At 38.7% G+C, this 16,618-nt stretch overlaps 1 protein-coding gene across 1 annotated transcript; it reads right to left on the bottom strand.

Moving 5' to 3' along the window:
- Positions 1 to 6,522: 6,522 nt before the first annotated feature.
- On the bottom strand, positions 6,523 to 15,495 carry LOC146471031 (uncharacterized). Its single transcript, XM_085121317.1, has 3 exons — positions 15,339 to 15,495; positions 11,484 to 11,858; positions 6,523 to 7,171 (listed from the first exon to the last, which is right to left on the bottom strand). The coding sequence occupies exons 1-3, from the start codon at positions 15,447 to 15,449 to the stop codon at positions 6,809 to 6,811; spliced, it is 849 nt and encodes a 282-aa protein (XP_084977443.1). The 5' UTR covers positions 15,450 to 15,495; the 3' UTR covers positions 6,523 to 6,808.
- Positions 15,496 to 16,618: the final 1,123 nt, after the last annotated feature.

Here is a 16,618-nt window from a genome sequence, read left to right as displayed (position 1 = left end):
TATAATCCGCCAAACACCCCAGCGTAGACGATATTTTGAGCTGCGAAGAGTTTCCAGGGGCGGTTTTGTCAACACAAAACCATCAAGGCGGCGTAAACGACAACATCGACGAAGCAGACGGCAAAATGTTTGTCAACTCTTTTCCAGAATTTGAAAATGAAAAGGACTTTAAAATTAAGCTTAGTTTGAGCTTAACATCATTTTTTCTTCTACGGTTTGCAAGTTTCTGAGACTGCGCAATGTATGGCGAGATCAGTGTGTAGCTTTGTTTTAATTGATGAATGAACTTTGATGAATGAACTTTGCAAATGCGCCAGTTTGTCAGAGCGCGCGGGATTTAACATGCATCATTGCACAAATGTATCAAAATTTATGAAATAAAAATATTTTTTGGCCTGATATATAGATCACTGAGGTATGCTAAAACAATTAGACGGCTCGCTCTCGGTTTCTATCGCCTTTGATAGTTGGCTCGGGGCTTCGCCCTTCGCCAACTATCAGCCGATAGAAACCTCGAGCTCGCCGCCTAATTGTTAAATATTCTTCAGCCCAGCAAAATTTACATTGAAGTATGGAACGAAGCTCCGATTTAAAGTGAACTGTTTACAGCCCCCTATTTTCCCGTGTCATAGTAGAGATCGCGAAGACCGCCAAAACTTCGGCCTCTCGTCGGGTTGTAGAGCGTAGGGGAGGCCAGGCGGGTAAAATGAAGTTTCTCTTCTCACTCAGGACCCCCTCAGTAGGTTTGGTGCTTTTTTATGATGGTACATGTAATATTAATTCGAGCAAATACGATTTTCCTAATGACACGGGGTTAAAAAGGACTGTAAAATGCCTACATCTAAGGAAATTCGGTACAATGAAATCTCTGTTATAACGAACACAACCCAGAACCAGTAACTTCTACCATGCAAAATTTATCCCGCTATAACGTAAAAATGTCATTAATGACTGATGTTGAACGGGAAACAAATCAAAAGGGATTGAAATTCAGCTCAACATATGCTACAAGAGGACATCATGATAACATATGCGCTGCTGCTAATTCCATCTCCCTAAGAGATGAAACGTGACGCAGCTCGTTAATTAGGCCTATTGTTTTCGCTTTCCTTCTTAGTCGAAACGATACGCAGTATAATATCGATTTTACCCGTCTCCCCACAAATCTTTTACAACGGGATTTGAAACCAATATCACAAACATATATTCCCAGGCCCTTGGTACTTTGTTGTATGGGGAATCCACTTCACGAGCGGAAAACGGGGCTGCTAGTCACCTACTAGGTTATTTACATACTCTTATCTTTTCGCTGTTTCCTTGATATGCTATTTTTTTATAACACGGAGCTATTTTTGCGTTCGCTTGACAATTTTATGCTTCACCAGAACACCTCATACCGTCTTCAATGAGCCAGGATTAAAATAATAATAATAATAATAATAATAATAATAATAATAATAATAATAATAATAACAATAACAATAACAATAACAATAACAATAACAATAATAATAATAATAATAATAATAATAATAATAATAATAATGAAATAAAATAAAAATAGCTCTCATTTTGGGCGATCTATAGCTACAGGTACAGGATGTAAAGAGTACTGTAACCTCATAAAAAGCGGAGGGAGGGAAGTGGGTTCTGCTCGCACTAACGTTGAACGTTAAGAACTTTTTTTTCTCAACATTTGTGTAAATGCCGTAAAACTTTCAGGAGTTAATTATAGCTGGTTAGTCATTATTGTGATCATGACTCATTAATTTCATGTTACCATGGCAACAACTGTTGACAGGCAGGTATTTCAGAAATAATTAAAATCTTTCTACTTTTTAATGAAAAAAAAAAAAAGGGCTGGCCTTGTTTTATACATTAACTACAATTTCTGTTTTTAGCACAAAAATAACAACAATATCCGCGGTTGACTTATTTAAGAAACTTTTATCAGATCTGTTTCTATTTCTTTTGCTGTAGGGCAAAAAAAAGCCTCCGCGACATTTAAATTACTTTTTTTCTTCTGCTAGATTAAACGCTCGTCCTTGCGTTTAAGCTAAGCCCTCCACTTTGGTTCCTGTCTTTCACTGTTTGAAGTTGTCTCTACAGTCGACTCCCGATAACTCAAACCTTCAAGGGAAATTGAAAAAGGTTCGAGTTATCGGGAGTTCAAGTTATCGAGGGTAAAATTATATAGAAAATGACCTGACGAGAAATAAAAACTGGTTCGAGTTAGCGCAAGGTTCGAGTTAGCGAGGATTCGAGTTATCGGGAGTCGACTGTATTTACTTAGCTGTTTTGCCAATTACTTTGCGGTGCTAGAAATTAATTACTTCTCAATGTACATAAACACCCTTGCTCTTCGGCTCTGCGAATTAAATGAAATTTTACGAGACCAAAACGGCTCGGTAAGATTTCGGCTCGCTCAACTCCAAATTCTAAAATTCCGCAGAATGTTGCGAGGCAAACAGCAGGACAGAAAGTTGGTGCTCGCTCACTGGCTCAAAAGATACAACACCTTGTAAAACATAATAAACAGCACCACAGGAAAGTGCTGCTCAGTAACCGTAGTTGAACGGTGACTATTCAGGATTTGACTGACAAACTCAATGGTAGAGTCACATCAGTACTGCACTTGGCTCAATGGCTCAAGGGTCCTTAAAGTCAACTTAGTCAACCTACTTACTACTCTCATGCAGAGAAGGTGTCCGCTGAAGCATTGTGTACGTAAAAATGAGCGAAATATAAGGAAATTGGACAAACGACAGTACCACAAACGCTTCCTCTTTGGACCTGGACGTGTCCTTAGGAAACTTCGTGTTTTTGTGGAATATAACTTACTATGTTCTGATTGGCTGTGAAGACTTACTCAATCTTCTCGTCATCTACGTTATGCTACGAAGCCGAAAGATACGGACAAGTATTTCAAGTTTTCTAATCTTTCATTTATCGCTGACTCATGTTCTTTATCATGTGGGAGTACCATTGTTGAGAATAATCGGATTGGACGATTCGCCACAATCATCATGCAAAGCCTTCGTGTTCATTGAACTTTCATGTGCCGCTGAAATTTTCAGCAGTTTGGTCGCCATTGCTTGGGATCAACACAGAAACAGTTCACAACCTTTCAAGAGTCTTGCGCCTCAGTATTTGAAAGCCTACCTTCTTTTAATTGCGAGTGTTTGGTTGTAAGCTTTCGTGACCGCTATGCCTTTTATTTTCAGCTTTGAATCAAATTCTCAAGAAATATGCTGGAAAGAGAACAACGCGGCAACCGAAAAGTGTCGTAAATACACTTCCTGTCACTGGTCTTCGACCTGGAAAACACGGATGTCAAAAACGTTTTTTTTCATCACGGCTTTTCTTGTTCCTTTCATGTACATGTTGGTAACTTACATAAAAAGTGCAGCTAGTTTATGGAAAAGAAGCAAGACTGGAGAAATTCGTGGCGCTGTTGCTAAGTTTAAAGTAAGAACAATTCGCTTGATGGTCATGACGCTCCTTGTCTTTGCCGTATGCTAGGGATTATATTTTATTGTGGATTTGATCCGAGTGTTCGGAGTTCTTGACAATCTTTCTAGTGAAAACAATCTCATATAACAAATCTTGTGTTTCATAGCGCAGGCATCAAGTTCGTGTTTAAATCCCACCGTATATGCCCTTCTAAGCCCTGTATTTCGGAAAAACTGTGTTAAATACTGTTGCTGCTGTTTATCAAGTTGCTCTCTTTATCATTATCGTGGAAATCGAGTGCAACCTGTTATTTAAAGTAATCTCAAACTCCGTTCACTGCCTAGGGTAGCTCCTCTTGAAACTTTAAACATCAACAAAAAATACTGTTTGAACCAAACTCCAGCTAAAAGAGGTCTTTCATGTGGATTCAAAATGGAAATTTCCAGTCGGTAAACATTTCTAAAGATTTAGAAACCATTTAATTAAACAACTCAAATTTCTGCAAGGCTGATCGGACTGCGTAGAAACCTTAACACGACAGTGACATGATAGAGTTCATTCGAGAATCAACAGAATGCGGCAACCATAGACAGCTGTTTCGATCTGGTTGGCTCTCCTCAGCCCGGTGAAGCACAGCAAAAAGTAGAACTACCAACGCGAGTCCAGTGGTCTACCAAATGCACGTGGTAGTGGTTTCGGATGGGCCCAAATTCAGACATGTGTTGAGTTTTTTACGCAGTCCGATTAGCCTTGCAGAAATTTGAGTCATTTATATTTTTGATCTTTTACAGATCTTGCGTATATTTGCAGCATTTTCGTTTGCGGTCCCTTGCTTATTGTTTACAAACAAATAACCTATAAAAACGGGAAATTTTGATAACTACGTTTACACAGTTGTTTCCCGGTGTCAGAAACCTCTCACACAATCAGAAAATCGTTATCCCTTGGACACATAAAGTTAACTATAATTACTATAGTGACTACATTTCGTGGATCAATCGCCTTTTGCGTTAAATTTTCGCTCCGTAATAACGGGATGTCCATACTAAGAGAGAGGCCGTAACAGTCGAATTTATACTAGAACTGGGACTTTATTTTTTTTTTACTTCAATCAGTTACTTAGACAACACGGTTTTCTAAAATAATTGCTATGATGTCTGATATTTTTTCTGTTAGTTAATGACAATTTTTTCCCCGAGCGCGCGTTGGATATGAGTCGATAGATGACTTGAGGCCAACGACGCGCGCAGCGCTGAGCTGGCTAAGAGGGGTATCGAGTGGTCTTTGCAAGCATTCGCGAGCACGCAAGCATTGTGGTTTTTATTGCGAGCACGAGCAGTGATCAAACTTGTCAGTGCGAGCAGCTAGCATTTTAGAAAAAAACACGAAAATTTTCCTTTTGTGGCATTTTTTTATTTCGCACGTTGTTGTTGTTGTTTTTATTAGAATACGCCTTGTAGGCTGAGTGACACCTTCATAATACACAACACTTTTACACCTTAAGGATAGTATATGTTAACTTGTGTTTTTGTCGTGTACTTTCAACTGACCTTGACAGCCAGATTCATAGAAGTTCACGTAGAGATAGATGTATTTTTCTACCAAAAAACCTACAAATTAAAGCAGGAGCATGCGAGCAATTGCGAATATTTGGCTAAATTTTGCGAGCAAATCGAGCAAAGGCCAAATTTTGCGAGCACAAGATGATTTCAATGGGCCATTCGATACTCCTGCTAAGCTATAATCATATCATATCCAACAAACGCAAGTAGAGTAAAATAATTTAATGGTCGCTATTTCTCAGCCATGGTATAATGGCTGATATACCATGGCCGCTTAGCCAATCAAATCCCTGGAATTGCATTCTCCAAAGATCCATGGCCAGGTTTTTATAATAACAGTTAATCAACTGCATTCGTTACCATTAAAATGTAATGCATCATTAAATAATGTAATTCCAGAGTTTTTATTGGCGTAAAGGCCATGGAATATCAGCTATTTAACAATTATTCCACGAGCGTTGGATATGAGATGATAGATAGCCAACGAGGCCCGAGGCGCCGAGTTGGCTAAAATCATCTCATATCCAACGAGCGCGAGTGGAATAATTGTTTTATTAAAAACATTAAAGAAATATATAGAAGATATTACATGACCGCGCGGAGATACGAAATTTCTCTTCGAGTGCTGAAAAATATTTCACGTGTGATCGCAGCGAACGAGTGAAATATTTTTCATCACAAGAAGAGAAATTTCGTACCACCAAGCGGCCATGTAATGTTCTGTTTATTATATAAACACCAATGAAATACGAAATCGATTGCAAAACGCGCGATTTATTATGTAACCATATCAGCGGTGATCTTTTCACGTGGGAAGATAACATGTTATTTTCACGTGTGAAGATATCACGTTTTCGCGCGAAAGCTCACCTGGTATTCATTGGTGTTTATATAATAATGTAAGTTATGGCTGGTTTTGCTTAGCAAGAACAACCATAAGACCATTTTAATGATCCCTATTCTCGGGTATGGTATAATAGCTCATATACCATGGCCGCTAAGCCAATCAAATCCCTGGAATTGCATTATACAATTATCCAGTTTTTAATAATTGTTCGTAACAAGAAATCACAACAAGAAATCGCTTACCGCGCGGCGCGCGAGTTTTTAAAAATTCCCACCATTTGTTGGTATACACTCACAAATATAGGAATTTTGGCCCGCTAGTTATTCAGCTTGTGTGGTATATACTAAAACAATTATTCACCTCGGGGCCGGTGAAAGTGGTAAATATCCACCACTATTCACCTCCACTTCGGTGAATAATTGTTAATTATTCAAAACTGGATCATTGTATAAGGCAATTCCAGGGATTTGATTGGCTTAGCGGCCCTGGTATATGAGCCATTTCAACATGCGCCCAAGAAATAGAGACCATTAAATTGTCTTCTGGTTGTTTTTTTGGAAAAGCGAATAAGCAAGATCTTGCAATAATTTTTTATTGTTTTTAATAAAACAATTATTTCTCTCACGCTTGTTGGATATGAGACGATTATAGCCGACTCGGCTCTACGTTCCTCGTTGCCTATCTATGATCTCATATCCAACGCCCACTCGTGGAATATTTGTTGATTACACGTATTACTGTCTAATAATTAAAGATGCAGGTATGACATTGCCAGCTTCCTTTATTCTTTACAAATTGCTCACCTAATTGGATCTGCTCTTCAATTCTACAAGAGAGAAAATCCTTTAATGCAGCATGTTGCAGACAACAGTTTTATTGACCAACTGAAGATTACTTTTACCACTGAAAACATTAGCTTAACAAGAATAGTTTCAGCAGTTGTCCTTTAGGACTGGGGCCTAGATACTTCTTCGATGATTATCCGGGACACTGAATTCCATCCAGTGTAAGCATCACCCACCACGGCCGAATATCCACTACACGTTCCTACCCATAACTGCACTGTTACCGCGCCTTGTGGGATGTTCACACAGTAGCCCTCAAATGATCGGTGATGAAGCAGATTGGGATTCCCTGATGGCCAATAGTTGTACACAACAGCTTCAATCGTCATTGGTCCACTGCATTCGTTACCATTAAACTTGAAAAACCAGCGGTTGCACTTATCACTTGAGCCAGATACTCTCATGTTTCCCTGGAAAGAGACTTTCAGTGCTGTGTCAGATTGGAGCTTGTTCAAAGAGCAGTCCTGGAAAAAAGATCCAACAGCACATAATAAAGTTATCGCTCATGTCACTGGTTGACACAACACTTAAATTACAATAAAATTCAGTGCAACTGTGTTGTAATTCGAAAGGTTATTACAGCAATTTTTCCCCTCATTAAATCGCAAAATGGCTTCTCTTCATTAAGACTCAGTTTTCAAAAAAAAAAAAAAAATATAATAATAATAATAATAATAATAATAATAATAATAATAATAATAATAATAATAATAATAATAATAATAATAATAATAATAATAATAAAGGGAAATAGGAAATTGAGCTGTTAAGGAGACTCACTGCAGTTTTACTGGACTTAGGGTGTCCTCGGAAAGTATCCTCGGAGTATAGCCCTCGGAAAGCGTTGAGAGGAAAACTTCCAGTCAGATACCAAGGTCTGGTCTTGACGTTTGCTGTAAATGCAGACTTTTCATTTTTGAACAAATTATTTGGATTAAAATTTGACGATAAAAAAGTGTAATTTTTGGTGTTGTTATTTGGCCGAAAAATTGGCATTTTGGGCAGACTTGAGAAGCAGAAATTAAACATATATTTATGTAAATTGTACCTTTTGCACGACTTCACGTAATCATAAATATTCACGGGATGTGAACAGCAGTGAAAAAGATACGGACAAACAAAATGAAACTCTTATTCGAAGAAAGTAAATAACGACTGGAACTTGACCAAGATTCAGCCTTCTTGTTTAACACCAGTTTCGGTTCTTGAGCATAGAACTTGCGTGGATATCGAACAGAATTATTACCCTAACCGCTTGTAATTTAACAGAAAAATCTATAACGCATTTTCAAGATATCTCGGTTTATGCAAAGTAGGAACTTTTTCATTCATTTGCACTTTATTTTAACTGTTTTTAAACATAAATATCGTAAAATCGAGACACCCATGAAGCTCAATACACGTTTAGAATATTTTTTCTATGAGGAAAGACCTTTTAACAGAAACTTGGACAAAGTGTCAAGTTTTATTTTTCCAGTTATATTGGTGAAAATGCGGCAATAAACCAAATCACCCCGTAGAAATTGATTCACTATTTTCTCGAAAACTCTCTTACAGATTTTTTTCTAATTTCGCCTACAATTTGTCTAAATTGAGTAGTTTAAATCCCTAAAGTTTCGTTGCAAAGTGTCTGACTAGATTTCGAGATAATCGACAATGTTTCAAATGAGACGAGGTGCGCTACTGTTGCTTGGAAACCGATGAGAAAATTAACTTTGACCATAGGTTGAAATGATGATCTAGTATGAGGGAGATCGAAGTTTATCTTCTATGCGAGATTGCAATTTTAAAACTTCCACCTTAAGGCCAGAAAAACTGCTGCGAGCTTCCTTAATGGTGCAAGATAGCAATTTTCACCCTACGATCAAGTTTACGTCTGAATACTGAACCTCGTCTTTTGACCCAATAATTTGTAACTCTGAACGTTTACATCTGGACACATCACAATCCGGTTCAAATGTTTCAGGGCATACCACCCAGTAGATAAATGCAAAAAGAGATATGGATTGAATGTTCAAACTACAGGCAGCCCAAGATCGTGTCACTAGAGTGTGTAGAGTGTTTAAGAGTTAATTACTGGTGGGTCGATGACCTTTCAGTGCATGCGGTATTGGGTTACAGGAAGCTGTTTGGAATTTAATTTTTAATACGTTATAAGACTTTGTTTGGGGAAAAAAATATTGTCGATTGTGAACTTTAAATACTTGCCCCATCCCCACAGCGGTCTCTCTGCCAGCTCCATTGTCCGGTGCGAAAACTCGAAATACTAGAGCTCGATAAAGATAAAGATAATAAAAAAAACATGCAATGAAGGTAGAGCTAAATTTTATTCTCAACAATTAATCCTATGTTGCTTATTTTAGCTCATTTGCGGTGACTCTTCGCACTACATCAAAAAAATACATTTTTGTCAAGTCAACTGAGGTTTTTTTTCTATTACGGCGTATATCTAGGACCATTGCGGTGTTTAGTCCCTTTCGGAACGGAACCATGTTCATTTTCGACTGGTCCCTTTACATCTGATAACATAATTTAGGAGCTCGCTAAGAACTTCGCAGAATATTAAAAAATGTTGCCGTCTGTTGACCTCCTGTCTGTCGCATCACAATGCCATTGGTGACACGGGACAGTGGAGCTACGCTACTTTCGGGAGGGAACTGTACTGTCCCTCAACTTTTTGTTAATATTATAATAATTGATTGATTGATTGATTGATTGATATACCGCTTTGATGGAGTAAGTACTTCACATGAAAAATGACTGAGCTGATTCGGGTAGAGAGCTAGTTTGACCTGGACCAAAGCCCCGTGTCCAGTTTCAAATTTACCGTCACTCGCAGAAATAAGCGATCGCGGAATCGGAAGCAAAAAAAAAAAAAAAAAAAAAAAAAAAAAAAAAATAGTTATTTCCAGCCAAGTGCGTCGGGATTTTTAACGACCAAGCAAATCACGAGGCTTAAACTGAGATGAAAAAAATCGCCATTTGCATGGACTTTCGAGGCGCAAACACCACTGAGCAGATTACGGTCGAAATACAAATGTGCAGCCTTGATTACGTCTTATGAAGGGAATAACAGTGATTATAAAGAATGTCCAAAACGGTAAAGTAACCTCCAAAACGCATAAGAATATACCAGAGGTGAGTCAGGTTATTTCATTTTATTGAACGAAAGTTATTAAAATTTAACATTGTTTAAAGTTTGGAATCGACAATATTTTATTCCCCATAGAAAGTCTTATTGATGACGAGTTTAAATTCCCACCTGTAACCCAATACCGCGTCCGCTCAAAGGTGATCGACCCACCAGTTATTAACTAGTATAATCATGTATTAATAAAGTGCGTTCGATCTGTAGTGAAGTAATATATTTTTTATATTGAAAATTGCATGGCATCCACACCGAAGTGAATCAACCCGCGGGACTTCACTTAGCCAGCGGGATTCAAAGCTCTCGCATGAAATCGAGGCAAGTGGTCAGCCAGTCCAAGATTGTGCCCAAGCCCTGAAATCGCATAGCATCTAGAAAGAACCGACACGAATAGTATGTGTTCACCTAACGTCAAACGCAATTATTACGCGCTCTCTAGTAACGCGAGCTTGGGCTGCCTGTGTTCAAAATAAGTTGTGCATTACGCTCGTATATCGGATGTTGACACAAACAAATACAAACGAACTCGCAAAACAAAACAAACATAAATGTTACCGTTAGCAATAAACTGCAGCGGGAAATAGTCCGCACTCGAAAATAAACAGAGTCAGAAAAAAAAAATGAAAAACGATCATAAACAAGAATGGTTCCATAAATCGTGCAAAGCACTAGCCTTAAAATACGTTAATAACAATCTAATATTCAATAATTAAAAAAGTATCACTGTTGAACAACCATATAAAAAACAAAGCAATGATTTTCTACGAAAAGGGCACGTACAATTTACACCAACTTAAAATAAATCTACGTAAATCAGCGCGAACCTGCTCGTCAATTATAAGTAAACTTACATTCATTTGATATAATAATGTGAACATGTCATATTAGGGCCATTTATACGGGGAAAAATAAGACGCGTCTTATCCAAGACGCGTCTCAAATAAGACGCGAGCTGATCGTATAAACGGCACAAAATAAGCGTTCGTGTCTTATTTTAGACGCGACTAAAATAAGACGCGTCTAACTCTGGAACAGGAGCTTGAGCTGTTCTTGTCTTGGTCGCGTCTTAAATAAGACGTGAACTTCCTCGTATAAATAGTACACGCGTCTTAAATAAGACGTGAACTACAAATGAGCATGCGTAAGAGCGAGTGACGCGTCATGACACACGTCACTGACCGCTCTCAGTTCTGCAAAATGGCTTCGCAGTGTTCACAGTCCGCTTTGCAGTGTTCAAAAACACCAGCAACACCGGCAGCAAAAAAAGAAATACGTGGACTACCACGGAAGAGAAGGAGTTTCTGCTTATTTGCAAAGAGAGGGCAATTGCCGAAGAGCTGGACAATTGTGTTACAGGCGCCGGTGTAAGTTACTTCTGTTGTCACTCTTGTTTACATTCAACGTTTATCCTTTCGCAATTGGTACAGATGAAAAGTTGTCGCAAATCATTGCTAATTAGCATGGTTGCTAATGGTAACGTCGCATGTAAACGAGGCTGTATCAAAAATAAGACGCGGATCGTTTATACGTGATTTTCATGTCTTACGCAGGACGCGATCGTATAAACGGTACAGTTCGCGTCTTATTTAAGGCGCGTCTTCACTATCGATTTTAGCGTGTTTAGTTACCTTAATCTTCCCGTTATCAGTGTCGTCGTTGCCGTTTCTCCACACGCACTGTTTCCAGTTTGTTTGTGGCAGTCCACTTGCTGGACTTCCTTTCACACTTTCTCCTTTTTCTCCTTTGTCTCCTTTTCTTCCTTGAGTTCCCATCACTCCCCGCTCTCCTTTCATTCCCGTCATTCCTGGTAGCCCACTCTTCCCACGAGGCCCTTCGGTACCTCTGTCCCCTTTTGGACCCATCATTCCTTGAGCGCCCTTGTTACCAACTTGTCCTTTAGCTCCTTCTCTTCCCTGTGGCCCTTGCGACCCTGGGACACCTGGCATTCCCGGCATGCCATTAGATCCTGGTATGCCTGGGAAGCCATGGCCAATCATGGCTTTCTAGGATTAAAATATAGTGTTCATAAGATAGCAACACTCAGAACAAGAGAGTAAGGCCAAAAATAATGAATCGTAAGTGCTATTAATGTTCTTCTATTATAATCTGTCAAACATCTATGCGTGGGCGAACTCGGCTAGTGCGAGCTTTCCACAGTTATGACTATCTTAATATTTGAGCAAATGCCACTTAACTTTGTGACTTTTTCGGGAAAGTCTCTGTACAAAATCTGGTGTGGTGGGTAAGTGTACATTGAACGTTGACATGGCAACCAAATCTCGACAGACACGTTTCAAAATTCAGAATTGGATCATTCGTGAATAGTCCAATATGAGCAAATCATTACTTCAAAGGAAACCTCTTTGGACAAACTATTTCTCCTCTTAGGGTCAGCGTCATAGCTATAGCTTTATTATTCTTAGAGTTATGTATAAAGATCGGATTCCGCCCAATCTCCTCCTCCCGGCAATTGAAGACAGACAATAAATTCGGTATAGATACAGTCAATGACATGAAAATACGAGAAGCGTTGTAGAGGTGTTAAAATTAATTAGGTTAAGCGACGGTAGCTTTAATCGAATTCCTCGGTTTTAAAGCGGCAATCTTTCAACAGTATAGTAAAAGGCCAATTTCTATCCGCTGTCTATTGTCGTTTAGTAATGAAGTCTTTCTGACTAGAAACTTGCCGTCTGTAGAAACACTCAGTTAATTGGAAGCGAAAAATCCTCTGATCTTTCCAGGAACCTGGCTAAACATCGACCATCAGAAACGAACGGAAACGGAAAAAGTAGCTTTCTAAAGGTTTTCGTTTTCCCGCCAATCTAATTTGCGCGTTAGATGGCCCTAAATTCGACGAACCATAAGATAAATATGCCACCTTGATGTGATCGCGCATCGTCTGATCCTCTAAGGTGGAGATGTGGAGTATTTTTCTGCAAGCTAATTTTCTACACCATATTTCTAATTATTAGATGCAGATGCAAGAGAAGGTTCCTCTCTAACTTGCTCTTAATAAATACAAAACTTCTAATTATACGGTAATCTTTATAAAAAACTAATTTTAATTAATCAAGGATCAGTGCGATTTCGATGGCTCTGTCAATGAAGATAACCTTATGAACCAGAGTTAATTGCAGGAAAAAGATGTAAAATATGTCTGAAGCTTCCAGATGCGCAGCTACCATCTTGGAAAATTGAAATGAAAAATAGAGACCTGCACCACTCCTCCCATTTCAATGATGGAAAAATAGCACGTTTTGCTTTCCGGGCGAATTCTGGCGAGTTCATTTATTTTTCTTTTTTCTATTATGTGCAACTAATACCAAGCATTATAATAGATTTTGAGAACCAACCAAAGATTAATCATTGCCGGACATCTTAAAAATCAAAAGCTGTTTCCTATTATGTAGTTATCTCTTCAATAAATTCATTAATTTTAGCCGGTCAATGGGCCAGGGCGATTAATTGAGATGGCTTAATAAACAAAGATAACCTTATTAGCTTGGCTCAATCCCAGGAAACACGATGATTTAAGAATGTAAAATATTTGTCAAAGCTTTTAGGGAGTCAGCAAACAGTAATAAAGTTTGATATATCAACCAGAGATTCAGTATTCTTCGACCCCTACTAATGAATTACCTTTAATAAAATCGGGTAATCTAGCAGCTCTCGTAAAGTTTCAGTTAGATAATCTTAGTAAAATCCATTAGTTTTCAATTATGTGTTAATTTAAATGGATTTGTCAATGAAGATAACCTTTTGAACCAGGCTCGATTGCAGGAAACAGATGTAAAATATGTCTTAAGGCTTGCAGCTACAATCTTGGAAAAATGAAATGAAAAATTGAGACATGCACCACTCCTCCCATTTCAATGATGGAAAAATGGCGCGTTTTGCTTTGTGGGCGAATTCATTTTGGGGAAGCGGTTAATTTTTCTTATTTTATTCTGTGCAACTAATACCAGGCATTATAATAGATTTTAAGAAGCAGCCAAAGATTAATCGTTTCTGGACACCTTAATAGAAAAAACAAGCTGCTTCCAATTACGCTCTAATATCTGTTCAATAAATCAATTTTAGCCGGTCTATGGGTCAGCGCGATTAATTGAGATGGCTTAATGAACAAAGATAACCTTATGAGCTTGGCTCAATCTCAGGAAACACGATGACTTAAGAATGTAAAATATGTGTTAAAGCTTCCAGGGAGCCAGTAAACAGTGATATAGTTTGAGATAGCAGCCAAAGATTCAGTATTCCTCGGCGCCCACTTAATTACCTTCAAGAAAAACCGTGCAATTTAGCAGCTCTCGTAAAGTTTCAGTTAGATAATCTTAGTAAAATCCATTAGTTTTCAATTATGTGTTAATTTAAATCAATGGTCAATGTGATTGAGGTGGTTCTGCTCACGGAGATAACCTTATGAACCTGGCTTTGTCGCGGTAAACTGAACAACTTATAAAGAAAAATTAAACAAGCAATTTAGTGTCTAAGTAATCAAAGTGAGCTTCTAATTATGTCTTGGTCTTCTGAAAGATGGCTCTTTCAGCGAAGATAACCTTTTGAACCAAGCTTTATCTCAGGAAACTGCCTGACTTAAAAATGTAAATTATGTGATAAAAGTTTCAAAGGGAAGGTCTGCTCAGCCTACCAAATTGCAATGAAGTTTGAGAAGCAGCTAAAATTTAAGCATTTCGCGACGCCTACCTAGCATTTAGAAAATTGGTCACACAACGAAAACAATAAACGAGGATGATTTTGTGTTGTCACATTTCAGTTTGAGTAGCTTGAAGATACATTACATTTTTTGTCAGGTGTCTTAAAAGCAGAGTCTTAAGAAAGCATCCTTAAGTATTGCGCAAATCTAGCATTGTAGCATCTTCTCGGTACCGGCCGCAGACAACATAGATGTTTCATTTCTACTGTAAAACGAGTTTTAATTTCTTCAGCATTTACTTTCTGAATCTCAAAATTTGCCACTCTTCGAAAAAAAGGTCATTACGCTTCTGAAGCACTGTTAACCGTACATATTCCGACTCGGCGTCATTAAAATGGGCGCGTCTAGGCGTCTTCCTTTTCAGCTTCCGGTGGCAAAAGAAGTATAGTCTTGCATGGCGCGCAATTATCAGTAAACCCCTCAGCAAACCTAACATTTTAAGTCAATACTCCGCGATCGCAGTTTAACGTTCGAACACTGAGGCAATCCTAGCAGCCTAACACTAGTTAAGATTTACCTCGTGGAAATGAGGACATACCGATATTTAAGATTAGCTACTGGAAAGGTAATATTTATGAGAACATAATAATTATCTAAGAAAACAAATTCCCATGCTTGACGGCCTAAGATGTAATGCAAACTAGCCTTGTTGTTTCCGATTTACTGAGCGCCCTGATTTTTATTACATCTTCATATCCCAAATAGTCTTAGAGCGGGTCGACCGCCCCGTTGCAATCAAATAAGAAAACTTTAATACCCGTGTACTCACCTCACACAAGTCTTTCGAAGCGGCGGTTTCCTGTTGTTGAGGTTTCGTAGTGGTGGCCTGTGTGCCCACTAATAAACAGAGAACCAACAAAGCTACAGAGTACCTTGCCATGGTTTGATAAACACAAGAACGTTTACCTCTGATGTGATGATATGAACGAAGTTCGGTGTGTTCTCACCTTTTTAAGAGTAAGTATTTTGTTGACGTGTTTTTAGTGAACCGGTGCCAGACAAAATATTGATTTACCATCCATTGACGCACATGCCTCGTATCAGCGCACAACTGGCCCTCAGGGCTCTTTGCATGTGCCAGGGAAAGTGGAGAAGCCTGCAATGTTGCAATATCAAGAACCAAAACAAGAGAGGAAACATTTTGATGTGATTTATAATATTACGTATGAACAAACGTCTATTGAAAGGACCCAAGAAGAAGATTATTACATCTGAGTCACCCGTCCCTCTTTGTGGATGTCTATCTCAACAATCTGCAGCACTGAGTCCCTTTTTTGGCTTAGGGCTATTCGTAAAAGGAACACGCAAGCTTGCATGAAAGTTGGTCTGCGCGTGGCACGCGACATCGTCTGTTCTTCCCCCTCTCCTGAAGTCGAACTCCATGAAATGAATTCCTTAGTAGGCGGATTGCGAACGCCAACCATCTTGGTTTTTTAATAATACCGAACACGGCTTGGATAGACCGCCAATTACCTACTGAGGGGGCCCCTCGTCGGGTTGTATAGGGTGTAGGGTGTGGGACGTGGAACTAGTAACCTAAGCTTTTCTCTCCTCACTCCAGACCCCTCGATAGGTTTGGTGCCCTTCCCTTGGTGGTACGATCTTCGCAATGACACAGGTTTACAATGGACTGTAAAATGCCTGCATTTAAGGTCATGTCCCTGTTTTGCAGTGCGCAACTGTACTGCGCACAATGGCAAAAGAAAAAAAATTACGCCCATTTCTAGTTAACTACTGAGTATCACTCAATCTGACTTGCATCTAACATGAAAATTCTTAATTTGCATTTTGCGCGGAAATTAAGGTGTTTTCATAAGACTCGACCCAGTCTCTTCGCGGAGAAAACCAGTTTGGAAGCTCGATTTACCACTGCTTTGTAAAATATCTGCAAAACCAACCCGGTGAACCCATTTTCCTTTTTCAGATTTCTAACCACAATATCGTTTGCCAACTTCAGAGGTAACGAATTAGATTATTTTGTTGAATATCTCAGTAGTAGTAGGAATAGTTTTCAAACAGATTTCACATTGAAAATGATTTATGAACAGG

The sequence above is a fragment of the Pavona decussata genome, unplaced genomic scaffold (assembly GCF_977016875.1).
Source record: "Pavona decussata unplaced genomic scaffold, jaPavDecu1.1 SCAFFOLD_107, whole genome shotgun sequence".
Lineage (NCBI taxonomy): Eukaryota > Metazoa > Cnidaria > Anthozoa > Scleractinia > Agariciidae > Pavona > Pavona decussata.
Note: the sequence above shows the minus strand (reverse complement) of the source record. Positions and strands in the feature narration are given on the sequence as shown.